This window comes from Galeopterus variegatus, unplaced genomic scaffold (assembly GCF_000696425.1).
Source record: "Galeopterus variegatus unplaced genomic scaffold, G_variegatus-3.0.2 Scaffold1170, whole genome shotgun sequence".
Lineage (NCBI taxonomy): Eukaryota > Metazoa > Chordata > Mammalia > Dermoptera > Cynocephalidae > Galeopterus > Galeopterus variegatus.
Window position 1 is genome coordinate 127,998 of NW_007727281.1, and position 14,859 is coordinate 142,856.

Genomic DNA, 14,859 nt, shown 5'->3' on the forward strand with positions numbered 1-14,859 from the left:
CCCACACCTCGCTCAGCCAGTGAGCGGGAACCGGTCTGTATGTGGGATCCGAACCCTCGGCGGGAGCGCCGCCACACTCCCAAGCGGCGCACTGTAGCAGTGCGCCACCGGGCCGGCCCGGAGAGGCATTCTGACATGAAAGATGTACTGAAATCAACAACAATGTCTATCTTCCCACCATCTCCACACAACACTGGCTCACTCACCTCATCTAGGGGGATGAGTTTAGGGGGTATGGGTTCATAGGGCTCAGGATCAGGCTCATGAGGACTATCAGGAATACCGCAGGCAATGGGAAAAAAGAAGAATGATAGTCAAATTATTTATTCAGGCCCTTGAAGTTCTTTCTAACCTCCAACCCACCCCCTTCCCAATTATACCAGGTCATGTTCCCCCCTCAGGAGTCCAGGCGCTCAACCCAGGGTACAAACGCCATTCTGCTCACCTCTCCTTGTTCAGGAAGAGCTCCTGAAGGATTCCTTTCTCCCGATCAGCCTGGATGTATCGCTCCTGGCTGTTGCTTCCAGGGGTGACAAGAGGTGAGGGCAGAACAAGGGGCCGGGGGCACACCCAGGGCACTTTCTCCTCCATGTTGTCATGGCTCAGACGCCGGGCTGTCTCAAATGCATGTCGGTCTGACAGTATCTCCCGCTTCGCAGCCTCACCAAAGTCCTTGATCTTATTCACATTTACTATGGGGAAGGAAAAAAAGCAAGAGAACGTATGCACAACAAAGTTCTTAAAAATTCCACATATATGCCTATTACATAGGAAGCTTGACCTCTTACCTCGTTCAGTTTCATCCAGTTCGAAATAGAAATATTCTCTCAGTTTGCCCTCCTCGGGCCACGTCACAGTTTTCTTCTTCCTGCCTTTCCGGGTCAGCTGGCTAGGATCTCCAGGACTGTCCACTGGCTTTGCATCCAGAGCTCCTGGCTCCAAAGAGGCTGGAAGCAGGAGATGTTTCAGACCCAGATCCTTGCTTTCAGAAAACCCCCAAACCTGAACCAGTTTCTAGATTACCTGTATCCATGAGCTCTGGGACTTCAACAGGGGGAACAGGGGTGCCTGGACGGTCTATGTCCATAGCTTCAGAAGGAGGCGCTGGTTCTGGAGAAGAAGGTTTGGCTGTACTTGGTTCTGTGCTCGTCTTCCCTTCAAAGGGGCTTGGCTATTATAAAAGAAAAAGAAGTTAATGAGCTGACAGGAAAGCCAAGGTTAAGGCAAGGCAACTAGTCCAGGGTCCCAGATAAGATCCCCCAACAGTTCCTAGAAAGGAAGACTTCGCCTCTAACACTGTCCTACCCCCACCAGTTTACATCCGAGACAAAACTCCTCTTGTCCTCCCCAACAACTCCTAGCTGCTGTGCCCTTCCTTCTATTCTACCATTTATACTCTGTCACTGAAGCCAGCTTCTCAAGGCCCATACCTTGGCAGCTGTAGGTGACAACACCTTCTTCTTCTTCTTAATTTTGATTCCTGGAACAGGGGCTGAATTGAGAGCATCCAGAAAGCCCAGACCCTCCATAGCTACAAAAGGAGAAGCATAAAACGGAATCATCAGCCCTCCTTCACAATCTTATTCCTATAGATAAAGTCTAGGCACAAAACAGGCAATGGAGACCTTGCCTCAACTTAGGACACAATAAACTCAAGGTGACCAGGGAGCACATGCAGGAGGATTCACACAGGAAGTCGTTGTTGTTATTCTATCTAGCTTTTAGCAGGTATGCCATGGCTTTGAATATGAATAGAGCTCAGGTAACTGAAGAAGCAAATCCCCGTGAATAGGACAGATAACCTTGTCAGGCAGAGTACCCTTAACTGGTCACCAAATGGTACACCTCCCTCCCTCATCTCTAAAATTACTCGTAAGTAGCCCATGAAGGAAGAGTTCTAGAGAGGCAAAACTTTAAAAATCAAAGGAAAAAGGAGAAAAATAACAAAAGAAAAGCAAAAAACCCTTCCCCTTTCTCAGGACATTCATTCCCAGGAAAAGACTTTGCTCTCAGTACAAAGTACATCCCCCCACTTTAGACTCACGCTGTGGTGGGATGATCTTCACTTTGATCTCTTTGGTGGCATTGGGCGTTGTGTTGAGTGGCTTGTATTTCTTCTCTGCAGCAGGGACAGCATCTCCTGAAGCAGCTGAGGGGCTGTTAGAATAGGAACTGTCAACAACGTCTCTCACCTCTTCTTTCTCCCTTGTGTCCACAGATCCACCCATTCAGAGATCTAGAACATGGTCCATACCTCTGACGCTTGAGGGGGATGGGTTTAAGGTTGTATTTGTCAGAAACCACCACTGTGCTGGCATTCTTCTTCACAGGCACCAAAGACGGTGTCTCCAGCTCTAGTCCTGGGGAAGGAGACATGGGGTCAGCAGTTGAACTCAACCCCCCACCCCGGCTCCCACCCCCAAATGTTCTTCTAGCCTTGTGTAACTCTCTCAGAGCTTCTCCCACTAGTCTGCCCTCTTCAGGATTAATATCACAAATCAAACTATTCCACAACAATGCTCTGGGTACGCCTATGCCCAAAGACCTTCCTGAGGCCAGCCAACAGCCTTACCAGTGGAACGGAACTTGGCGTGACTGGGTGCTGTGGTTCGAAGAGATTTGGGCTTCTCCTTCTTCTTCTCTGGGGCCTCCTCAGCCCGGGTCTCAGCCTTCACCTCAGTCAAAGGTCGCTCAGGAGGGGTGGTTCGACTCTTTCCCTCTTCTTTACGTTTCTTCTTATCTTTCTCTGTTGTGGAAAAAGAAAGCAGAAAAGGATTTTATTGAGATAAAGACTGTCAGAGGTGAAGCAGACCAGGGGCACCTGAAGGCCACACCCTGGTGGGAAAGAAAGAAATATAAGGGATAAAGAAGTAAGGAGCTCACCAGCAGGCTGGGTACTGCTCTGGGAGCGGATGACAGCCATCCAGTCACTGACAAGAACTGAAGCCAATTTTCGGAGCTCTGCATGAAAGAGAAAGAGAAAATGCCTAAATAATTTTAAATATCATTCTTCCAGTAACAGAAAATGGGATGTTTAAAAAAATGCCATGAAAATCTGTGCAATGGAAAAAGTAACCCAAAGTTTTAAGAACATGAGATATGCTTAAATACCGAACTCTCAAATAATGGAACATTGAATCACAGAGCTGTCCTATACTCAGTTAACTCTCAACTCTGGCATCATCGCAACACTAGGGAGTCAAAAAACCTGATATTTATGACGGTGTACATGGTAAAAACTATATCACAGATGTTTTATATATTCTCATGTAATTGTTACAACAACTGGCAGATTTTTAATCTTCTTTTACAGACAAAAACTGATGCACAGAGATTAAAGCCACAAAATTAGAAAGTGGCAGAATGAACCCAACGCCTATGCTCTTCCCTTAACCACATGTTAAAAGAACAGGAACTAAAATTGGGAAAAAGGCAAGCAGAGAGGTGTAAACAACAGCTCAACTAGATTTAAAAAGAAATGGTATTATTCTGTGCTGTCCTAAAGACAAAATTAAAGCAAGCTTCAAGGTCGCAGATTTATGTCAATATTAAAAAAAAGGTTTTCTAGATAACTTTTTTTTCCTAGAATGCTGACAGTGATAATTGCTTAAAGAAAATCAAATAACTGTAGCAAGGGCGAAAAGAGAGCTTAAAAACAGGCTAATTTAGGGTTGGGGAAGCAGTTTATCTAGAGAAAAAATATGGTAAGAGAATTTAAAGACATAGAATTTGTTTCTAAATATACAAAAAATACCTTTGTAGCTCTTTCCTTTTGTACTTGGCAAATAATATCTCTTATCTGTAGCACCTTTTTCTTGCCAACCTTTCCACTTACAGACTCATTTAATAAATAAGATTGTCGTAGAACATTAAAACCCAACTTTTCAGGGCCAGCCTGTGCCTCACTCGGGAGTGTGGTGCTAATAACACCAAGGCCACAGGTTTGGATCCCTATATAGGGATGGCTGGTTAGGTTACTTGGGAGAGCGTGGTGCTGACAACAACAAGTCAAGGGTTAAGATCCCCTTACTGTCATCTTTAAAAAAAAAAAACAAAAAAACCTAACTTTTCAAAATAGTCACACAACTGGCAGTTTCTATACCTAAGGTAACAAGAACCTCTTAAATGCAGGAATATCCTAAAACCTTTTTGGATAAAGGAACAAAAGACGGACGATGATTTAATGAGATCCCCTGTGTTATGTCGTACGACAGATTATTACTAAAGCTACTCTGAGGGATCACCAAACTTAAGTTCTTAGTATATGAAAAGACCTAAAAACTGAGAATTAATATAACTAAAAGGATGGAATACTAGGAAAAGCTTTTTCACTTAAATACTATGAGTTACAACAAAAGTGGGATCCTTTATCTTGGAGAGGTGTTTCCAGTGTAGCTAAAGAACCTCAGACAGGCTTACCCAGGTTTACACACTCCCATGACATCAAATATGCCAAAGCCTCTTACCAAAGGACCTAGCAAACAATTCATTTTTGACAAAGAGCAATCCTGTATGTTTATCAGGGTGTCAGCTAGTGTCTTGTGCTCCTGCCTTATGCCTCAGGTCAAAGGTAAAGGAAACCCTTAACCTCTGAAGGAAAAACTGACTTTCGGGAGCCAGGCTTTGTCTTCAAGCCAAAGCTGAACAGTCCTTACCAGGAGTTCAAAAACCCTTTGTCTGGGCCGGCCCGGTGGCGCACTGCTACAGTGCACCGCTTGGGAGCGCGGCGGCGCTCCCGCCGTGGGTTCGGATCCCACATACAGACTGGCCGCTCACTGGCTGAGCGAGGTGCGGGCGCGACGCCGAGGGTTGCGATCCTGTTGCCAGTCCCGGTCCGGTACGGGCGCGACACTGAGGGTTGCGATCCGTTGCCGGTCACGAAAAAAAGAAAAAAAGGAAAAAAAAAAAAACCCTTTGTCTGACAAAAGGAAAGAATCTGTTGCTATCAGAGCTGCGCGACGCCGAGGGTTGCGATCCTGTTGCCAGTCCCGGTCCGGTACGGGCGCGACACTGAGGGTTGCGATCCGTTGCCGGTCACGAAAAAAAGAAAAAAAGGAAAAAAAAAAAACCCTTTGTCTGACAAAAGGAAAGAATCTGTTGCTATCAGAGCTATGACATACTCCACCAGTCAGGATTCTGCCCATCCCCTATAGATATATGTTTGTTGCTAGAACTACTATACATATTGTTAAGAAAACAGATATTGAAGGTCCCAGAACATGCTATATTTATTTAGAAAAACAGAAGCAAATAATGACAGGACACTCTATGACACTATTTCCCCCAGAGAATTTTAAGTGTATGCCTTTTATTCCAAGTGATCTTAAGAATCAGCTTCCCATTAAAGTATGGCACCTTATTCAACAGGAGAGAAAAGGAAAAATTCCATTTGGAATTAAGAACAGGAAAGAGGAAACAGATTACGGGAACTAAATTTTTAAAAAAGAAAAGCAAGGTGAGACAGAAAGAGGAAGGAGGGAGTGAAGGGACAATCTGAGGATCGGGGGAGAAAAGAAGGGAATTAAGTAGAACTAATGGAGAAATGCCCACAACTGAGAAGGACTGGCACCCTACCTTCATCCTCACTTGACTTGCTCAGTTGCTTCACCAATTTAGCTGTGTTGTTCTATGAGAGATGGGAGCAGCAGAAAGGTAAATGCCAGGAGGAAAATAAGCCCACTCAGAGCCAACATCACCCATAAACTCACAATCTCTTAATAGTCCCTTAACATCAACTAACAATGATACAGTGTTACTTTTTACAAAACCTTTGTAAACGTATTCTTACTTAATCCTTAGAACTAGTCAGTTAGGTAGATACAAATATTCCCATTTTATAGATGGAAAAACTGAGGCCCAGATATAGGTAGTGCCCTAAGCCCTACACCTACTAAAGGAGATAAATTCAAACCAAGTCTTCTGATTCCAAATTCCTGTCTTTCTCTACTATTCTACCTCACAGGCCCAAGACTGCAGCCACATTAGAGTTGGTGTGAGTTTTTCATGTTAGGCTAAACCAAAAAGGAAAAACCAGGGTTGTAAAGACTGAAGGTACCTGCTTGAGATGGTCCACAGTAAGTGGTAGGTGCTGCAGGGTCAGTAGAATTTGCTGGAGGAGGGGAATGTTGTTGGTTGTCTTCGAATACGTCAGCCAATTGTTAAGAAGCTTGTAGCCACCAACGTCAATAAACCTGCATGCAGGTAGGAGAAGAATCTGTTAGGCCCTTCCTGGGTTTTCTTAGTACCACATCCACATTCCTAGTCCCCCAACAATGACCCAGAAATCCCATACCTCACCTCCCCCATCTTCCCATTCCAACCACCTAGATCCCCACTTACTTGACCAATATTTCTGGTGAACGGGTCTGCAGGAGAATGTTCAAGTAAGTACATCGACTCACCATCTTTCGTGCTTCCTTCATCAGACTGCAGGAGATGAGTTAGGGTTAGAAATGGAACAGCGAGTCTCTTCTTTCAAGCACAAGAGTCTCCACTCTGGGGAGTACCTAGAGATCCCTGATGATTTGAGAGTTTGCTCCCAAGTGGGGAGTCACACAGGATTCTAGGAGAATGGGATGGATCCAGAGTGACATGGAAACTCATAGGAGAATGGAAGACCACTTAGGAGACACTGAGGTCTCTGATCTGGGGAGGGGAGCATCACTGCTTCCCTAACACACAGGATACATCTGATTCTGCCTTCTGGTTAAGAGTCCAGCCCTCAACAACCATCCCTTTGTAGTCTGTTCAAAACTGACTTAGTTATTTGCTTTCCCCTGGAAAACTTGAGGATCCCTGAAGGAAAATGACATTTTGGGCAGGTAGAACATGACCCAAAACAGAACCAAGAATTCTGTCACTAGGCTCCCCTGCCTTCATCCCAAAGTGTGACTCCCTCGGGACTGTGGATTTCCAAATCCAGCTTCCATTATAGCTAGCAACCAAGGGATCATCTTTTCCTATCACTTATCATAAAATTATTGGATGTGAATCCTACTCCAGCAATTCTCTCCCTTTCTTCTCCAGAACATTCATTCCCATACGTCTCAACTGTAACCACATTACCACACAATATCCTCTACTCACAATGAATCCAAAGAAGGGTACAGACTCACCTGAAGATCTTAGAAATCCCATCCACACTCTTCACTTCCCCATCTCGGTTAAGGAAGCTATCCAGGCCCTTGAGAAGCTCTTTGGGGTCTATGGGACCTGAACCCATGATCGTGGTTTCTAAGATGAAAGGACAAAACAAACAAACCCACAGAATAAATGGGTGGCAAGGACAGTCCCAGCATGCCCTCTAATAAATTCCATCACTATATTTGACAAAGTATAGTGACTACTTATTTAATCTATATTTAACTCCACCATTTTCTAGATAAGAAATATCAACACAGATCACTATCACTACTTAAAAAATAGCCCTGGCAAATTGACCACGGAGTTAATACATTACAGAATGGGAAGGCAATTGGCATGGAAGACTGGAACAGCACACACCTCTCCCTCCCAGTCACACTCTTCCTAGGACAGCTGAATTTCTTTAGATTGTATTAGAGCTAAGATGCAAGTTCCAATAACAAGATGCTCAACTCCCCAAGGCATTTTCGCTTATTGTTATGTCCTGTCTCCCTTAGTTGCTGAAAGGTTTGGCTTCAAAAAGCCTGTAGCTTGATAAGAACTGGGCCAATACTGGGTATTTGGGCTAAATGTCTAATTCCTCTTTTTATCATAGCCCATTAAGAGCCATAATCATCACAAGTGGCAGGGTGTGTATCAACTGAGGTGGTAGGTGATAGAGAAGAAAACAAAACTTGAAAACAGAACCTCTTCCCCAGGGAATTGGGGGGGGGGGGGCGCGGTAGATCCCAGAAATGGAGACAAATGAATGCAAAGGAAATCAAGAAGGACCTCCTAAGCCTCGAATAGAATGTCACTCATTAACCAAACAATGCACAACCTTTTTTATTGTTTCAAAGTTAAAGGGAAGCTTGGTTTGCGGTTTCAAAAGCAAAGATGCAAAGCTGACTCCTACTCCCTTGAAAAATGGCAACACCTTTCAAGATCCCCCCAAAAAGACTGAAACTAAAAACTGTGGAACCAACCAACAAGAATGGAATAAAGCAAAAGGCTAGAAAACTGCCATTAAATTTTAAGCAGCTACTTTGGATCAGGTTGAAAAGGAGTTAATTAAAAGCTAAACTTAAATTGAAGGGACAGAGAAGTGTGAAGCAATGTCTAGGCCAGAACCAAAGTTCCAGAGAGGTAATTTAGGATCAGTACCATTCTGGTTGGGACTTTTACCCACATTGCCTCTAAACTCTGGCTTCTGAGAACCAAAAAAGCAAGCCACCTCAGCAATCTCTGCATTTGGGAAATAAGGCTAACAATGGGAAGGAGGAAAATAGAAAACAACCCTCTGCATCTAGTACAGAGATAACAGAAACAATCCCAGCAGAAGGGTGGAAAAATCAGTATTTCACAAAGATCACTATATTTTGTGCAGAAAACCGGCTTCTTATAAGATAATGCAAATTAGCTCTATTTGTTCTCACACAAACCAAAAAAGAAAAACAAGCCTAATAATCCCAAACTTTTTGGCCCTCCCAACAAAAATGTCAATAAATTTCTAAATTTGTAGGTCTTAATAACCTAGGCAAGAAGCAGCAGAAACAGGGAGGCAGCGGCCCAGAAAGAAGGGGTAGTAACACAGTCTTGGTTCTGGAGATCGTAACCTGTGAGCCAAACATAAGGAGAGAAGGAGATAAGGTAAGAAATGCTGAGAGGTGAGCAAATCTGGGTTAACTGTGCTGTCACTGCTGTCCTGGAACCTGAGGTCAGAAGAAAAAACATTCAGATAAAATACTGGAAAAGATTAGAAGTCCATGGGCCAAATCCATTTAGGTGTAATTCTTACACACAAACAAATGGATAAAGGAATTTATCCCATATAGTGAGATACTATAAAGTGATATACAGAACTACAAAGAGCTATAGAGAAACAAGGGATATATAAAATGGATTTCTCATCTGTTGGAGACTGGATTCCTGAGTCCAAAGTAATAATTCATAAGCAGCCAAGAGACTAAGAAACTTAAAAAATATGTACGTGTATATATATGTGTATGTGTATATATATATATATATATATATATATAAGTGATCTACGGAACTACAAAGAGCTATAGGGAAACAAGGGATATATAAAATGGATTTCTCATCTGTTGGAGACTGGATTCTTGAGTCCAAAGTAATAATTCATAAGCAGCCAAGAGACTAAGAAACTTAAAAAATATGAACGTGTATATATATGTGTATGTGTATATATATATATATATATATATATATACACACACACACACACACACACAACCACAATAAGACCCCAAAGCAAAATATATGCAACTTGACAAAAAGCCTTCAATTAAACACTGCTTTGAACCAATCCCCCTGAGCACAGCTGACTCCATTGATTCAAACCCTGAGGTGAACATATGTAACTTTGGAGAACTCCCTTTTGCATTCTCAACTACAAGCTAAACCAATAGCCCTGCTACCCCTACTTCCTTCAGAAAATCAAAGACTATCACCTGAGCTCAAATGTTCCTTCACTTAGAGGGTGGGAGAAGAGAGAGAATAGACATTCTTAAGGGAGAACATTGGACCAATGAGTATGAAGTTATATTTTGTCCAATGCCTTCTGCTGGGAATGAGACCCAGGGACTTTTTAATTCCTGTTTGTATAAGCAAGTAAGAATAAAAGACACAGTAGTCAAGGGAAGCTAGGAGACAAAGCAGAAGAAATGTTAAAAACCTGTATTACTATTTATATTTTGGATACATATTGGAATTTTGTTTCAGAAGCACCAATCTTGATAAAGTGTAAGTGGGTTTTCCTTCAGGCAGATTAGTTTTTACTCATTTAAAATTAAGAACCCCAAGTGTCTTATAATAGATTCCTTACTTTGAAGTCAGTACATTCTGAAAGAAAAGAAGTTTCAAGGGACTCAAGCAGAAATGAAGAGGCTAACATTCCTGGAACAGACCTACAGTAGAAAAAGGCAACTGGAAAGGCAGGGGCAGTGACTTAGCATCATCAACGTTACCTACTCATGATCTGGAGCCTGGAATAAAAGCCTGAGGAAGCTTTCTGGAGCCACAAAGAATCCAGTGCATGACTGTTTTCTTTCAATAAGCTGCTAATTTCCTTGAAGGCAGAACATACAGAAGCGAGTGGGGGAAAGAAACCTCCTGGCCTACCTGCAACTTGTCCTAAGCCTCGCTTTCCTTTTGGAGGATGTTGTAGGAAAAGCCATGCACTACTGGAACAAGGCACTGGGGAGTTTTCTGTCATTCTTACAAGAGATTAAAAGCCTTAAATGACACTGACTCATGCCTCCAAAATTAATTTTACTTGAAGGTTACTCAAGCAAAGTGTGAAAAAATATCCCTCCAGTTTGGCTAGTTATTCCACACCCACAACCAATGAATCAGGACTGAACTAGTTCAGGACAAAAATTCTGTGCCACAGCCCTTTTAAAAATGCCCACATCTATCTTCTAACAAAAGGAGAAAGGAATCTCAAGTTTACCTTAACTTAGAACTTCTGGAAATAAAAATGCTTTATATCTAACCTTTTATATTCCCCTTCCTAAGTGTTTTAGGCATTTCCTAATATGACTCAATAGTGGGGTGAATTCTCTCTCAGGTGACTGAAACGGTCATTATCATTCTTCTAAGTAGTAAGTCCCTACTCCTCAAAGTAATTTTGAAAACCTGGTACACGACCTCCCCAAAAGCTTATCTGCCTTTCCATAAGGATGTGAAACCACACACGACACCACCATCCACAGGAAAGGATCCCAGAATAGAACTCTGGCCACAAACTACAAGGAACAGGTTCTCCGAGGCTCTTTGGATGGATCTGGCTTCCCTTCCTTGTTTCCCATCTCCCACGTTAAGGAAGATCTTCTTTATTAATCCCCTGCTCACTAGAGATCAGGAACCCCAGTGGGTAGAATGTTCAGCTCCCAAGGAAGGTATGCTGCAGAGGCACATGGCAAACTGCTTAAAAGATAAAAAAAAAAAACTTGTGGTCAATAGACATGTGGAAGAGGCCCTCCCATCCAATCCAGAAGTTTAACAATTTGAGAATCCATACCCAGTAGAAATATGCCCTAAGTCTCACCCAAGTCACCACAGTACAGTTGTAAAGAATGGCTTCCCAATTCTGCCTAGAACCTCCACGCTACAATACAGGACTTTTAAAAATGAAAAGTATATGGAGAATCTGATTAAGATTCGACTTTGAAAAAGTTGGTGGAAGAAAGATAAGGAACCGGACACCCAACACCACCTTCAGACAGTGCATGGCTTTCAAACATGCACCAACCGCCGCAGCACTGTACGAGTTGAAAAACGAAGAGGACGTTATTTTTTCATTAATGCTTTAAAGGAATTTCTTTCAGAAGGGAAGGAAAAAGAAATTCAAAAAAGGTGGTTTTTTGGAAAAAAGAAATGAAGATTGTGAAATGTAATACCAGAAAGGTTTTGCTTACCAGAAACCGTAGCTTGATTCCCCCTGCCTTGAGTTTACAATTGCCGCCTCCTTTCCTAAAGAATCATTTCTCATCCTAGCACCAATGTACAGGAACTAAGCAAATGGAGAACGTGATACAGCACTGCATACGAAGAGTTTATCCCCAAACCAAGAAGTGGAAATAAGGGCAATTTAGAAGCAAAGTCCTAAAAGTACCCACCCTCCCCAGGTTCTCATTACAAAATGACCAAATGCAGGAGGACCAAGGATTGGTTTCTGAGCAGAAATGGCACACTTCAGGGTCATTAGGCCCCATCTGTCTACTCAAGTTACTCTCACAAGCCCTTATGTCCTTTCCCAGTCTCCCTCAACACTCGTGTACACATACACACAAGCTCACACACACACCCTCAAAAGCTTCCCAGGCTTAAAGTACAGTTGAGGTTTGACTGGCTTTTCACCCCTGGCAGCTGAAGCGGGAAAAAATTCCAAGCAGTTGTGATGAGTGAAAGGTGAAAATAAAAGCAACGGGCTGTTAAATATAAAAATTAGAGCTACCCAAGGAGATAAACAGCCTCGATACCCAATTCCTATTAAGCTTTTGTCCCTTTAAGATAAAGGATTTAAAAGACACTAAGGAAAATCAGGAAAACGTCTTCTCTTGCCTCCTCCCTGGCAACAATGTGCACAGGCAGTCCAGAAGGCATCGGCTCAGGGGTGGAGTTTCAAGAGGGCGGAGAGAGGAAGCAAGCTGATTACATCACCTTCCAATGCGGCTCCTCCCCCTGACCAAGTTTCTAGGGCGGCCCTAAGCTCCGGATGGCCAAAGTAGGGAGAAAAACAAAGAAGGGACGCCATTTTGGAATGGAGAAGAGGACTCAAAATTTATGCCACTCAAGCTCTGCCGGCAGATATGGTTACATTGTAAAACACCCTATTCTAGTAAAAAAACAAAAGGCAGTCTCCCCCCATCCTGAATAATCTTTGACCTATTTAGAGTTAAGAGCCTAGTGAAAATAAAAGCAATTAAAATACTAAATAGAACAATTTTCTGCAGGGGAAGAATTTAATTGCAACTGAGTTGTTAAACCTGCTACCATAGACCACCCCCATCCTCCCTGTAAAGGAGAAGGGGGAGGACTTGGACCCCTCTCAATAGGGTTGAGGTAGGAGGACAGGAGAAAAATGGGTCAAGACACAACCTGCAATGCCGCTTGGAAGACAAAAGGACAAGGAAAGTCGCCATATTGAAGCAGGGAAGAAAAAAATTCCTTTTAAAGACACAAATTTTAGAAAGGTAGCATTCAATTGCACTAAATGGCTTTTAAAATTATATTCCTGGATTCCACATTTCCCAACCTTTCCACCCCTCTATTTAACTGTATCCCCCCGCCAAAAGAATCAAGTTAAAATGTTAATCATTTTTGCTCTTAAATAACCTACGCAATCTGCAACAATTACAAGACATTCTTTACGTCCGCATTATCTGGTATGTACTAACACTAAGATTATATTTTGCCCTAAATTAAGTGTCTTGCAATCTTTATTCTTAGATTGCCATCTATTTTAACCATACAAATATATCCCAAGCAAATTACATTAAAATTGAGAGGATTTAACAATCATTTCAAGTCATATCCAGCTATTCTTTCTCTCTGCCCATCTCCTTACCCTGCAATCTTTATGTACAGATTGCTTATTAACCTGGCAAATTGAAAAGCGCCCTGCTTGTCTCACACACAAAAAAGTGGGACTTCAGCGCCACAAGATTCCACTATCTTTTGTATGTGAGCTCATTAACCCTTTTTAAGACTGCTGCTAACCGGAGGACGGTAACCATTCCTCCTTATAAAAAGTAAATATTTATGGCTTTGGCAGTCTGGAAATTGGCTGGATTACCAAGGGTTAACCATCAAAATCCTCACTTGCTGGCCCTCCCTCCACCCTCTCCTGGCCTGCAGCAGGGCAGGGAAGAGGTAGGTGGCAGGGGAGAGAGAACAAGACTGTTTAGAACCAAAAGGCCCTTTTTAATGGAGATTAAGAGACCGGATTGGTCCTTCTCCAGTTCTCTATTTGTTCTATGGTCTCATTTCTTCCTCTCATTATTTCTGGTTTCACAACGGGAAACGTTGACTTCTTGTTGCAAGGCTGGTTTTTGAAAATTCGACACTTACTATCCAATTTTTTTGCGACGTCAGCACCTCGGGCTCAGGGGGGAGGGGGTCAAATTTTGGAGAAAAAAATAAAACCACCAACCAGGACCCAAAACTCAATTATTTGGGGGGCCTCATTGGATTAAAAAGTCTCTTAAAAAATGAAGGCCAACTCAGTATTCATTTGCCCCCCACCCAACTCCATTTAAGGGAGGGGGGTTCGTAGAAAAAAATTCTGAGTGGATTCAAAAAAGTAAACGATGGTGAGTGAATTTGGGTGGGTTTGGGAAGGGAGGGTGGTTGATTGTTTTTGAAGTTATGTGGTGACGGTCCTTCGGCCACAGATTTCAAGTCCCAGGCAGCGTGGGCTGGTGGGGTGGGCAAGATAGGTGGGAAGGGGCAGAAGACACAAGTGGTTGGGCTGGTGGCTGCTGTTTTCCCTTTCCCCCCTCTCTCAGGATCCTTTCAAGGGCTTAGATGTTGCTGCGGCTTGTTTGTTTTCCTCGTGGCCGGCCTGTCTTTCTCCGAGAAAATTCAAACCTGGGATAAAAGAACAGAAGGGAGAAAGCTGTAATCAGTATGGGCTGCCTTTAAAACACCACAAAACACCATGTTTGTTGTCCCAAAAGACACCTCCACGTCCCATGCCAAATACAGCCGCTTTTTATAAGTCGTGGCTCTCAATTTAACCCACTCTTATCCCGAGTCCCAAGCCACTGCGCTCGGCAGTTTTACCCTCTAAACGACAAAACACCAAAACTTACCTCTAAACGAACCCCAGAATGGCGGCTGCCGGCTCGGGCAGAGTCTTTTATACCCGGTCGCCGCCCAACGCGCCCAAACGTGCTAGTGAAACCCCCTTGTCGCGAGACATTGTGCACGAAGCGTGAACTCATTGGTCAACCCGAAAGACAACTCGCCAGCTGATTGGTCATTTTTCCTTCGCCTTCGCTCAACCCTTTCCCCGGGCACTCTCTTCCGCCTCCTTCCTGACCCCCGTTGCGTGCGCGTGACCAGAGAACCTAGCACCTCCCCTTCCCCTGCTTCCCCACTTCCGCCCTCGAGAACAGTTCTTACCCAGGGTTGGTAGAAACGTATCGGCGCATGCGCACTGAGAGAATCCCAAACAAAATCTGCTTCAAAATTGTTTAAGAAGTAAAGCCT

General features: G+C 43.3%; 1 protein-coding gene across 1 annotated transcript in view; it reads right to left on the reverse strand.

The window, feature by feature from the left end:
• PPP1R10 (protein phosphatase 1, regulatory subunit 10) overlaps nt 1-14,475 on the reverse strand; it is an 18,905-nt gene extending 4,430 nt beyond the window's left edge. Inside the window, exons 1-15 of the mRNA XM_008575306.1 lie at nt 14,460-14,475; nt 13,717-14,235; nt 7,116-7,233; nt 6,340-6,426; nt 6,056-6,191; nt 5,575-5,626; nt 2,884-2,961; nt 2,573-2,746; nt 2,255-2,360; nt 2,045-2,157; nt 1,431-1,531; nt 1,024-1,171; nt 789-947; nt 446-692; nt 207-270 (exon numbers count right to left, since the gene is read on the reverse strand). Coding sequence (XP_008573528.1) covers nt 207-270; nt 446-692; nt 789-947; nt 1,024-1,171; nt 1,431-1,531; nt 2,045-2,157; nt 2,255-2,360; nt 2,573-2,746; nt 2,884-2,961; nt 5,575-5,626; nt 6,056-6,191; nt 6,340-6,426; nt 7,116-7,222 — 1,572 coding nt within the window. The 5' untranslated portion in view covers nt 7,223-7,233; nt 13,717-14,235; nt 14,460-14,475. The remainder of the gene's footprint in view (nt 1-206; nt 271-445; nt 693-788; nt 948-1,023; nt 1,172-1,430; nt 1,532-2,044; nt 2,158-2,254; nt 2,361-2,572; nt 2,747-2,883; nt 2,962-5,574; nt 5,627-6,055; nt 6,192-6,339; nt 6,427-7,115; nt 7,234-13,716; nt 14,236-14,459) is intronic.
• Nucleotides 14,476-14,859: the final 384 nt, after the last annotated feature.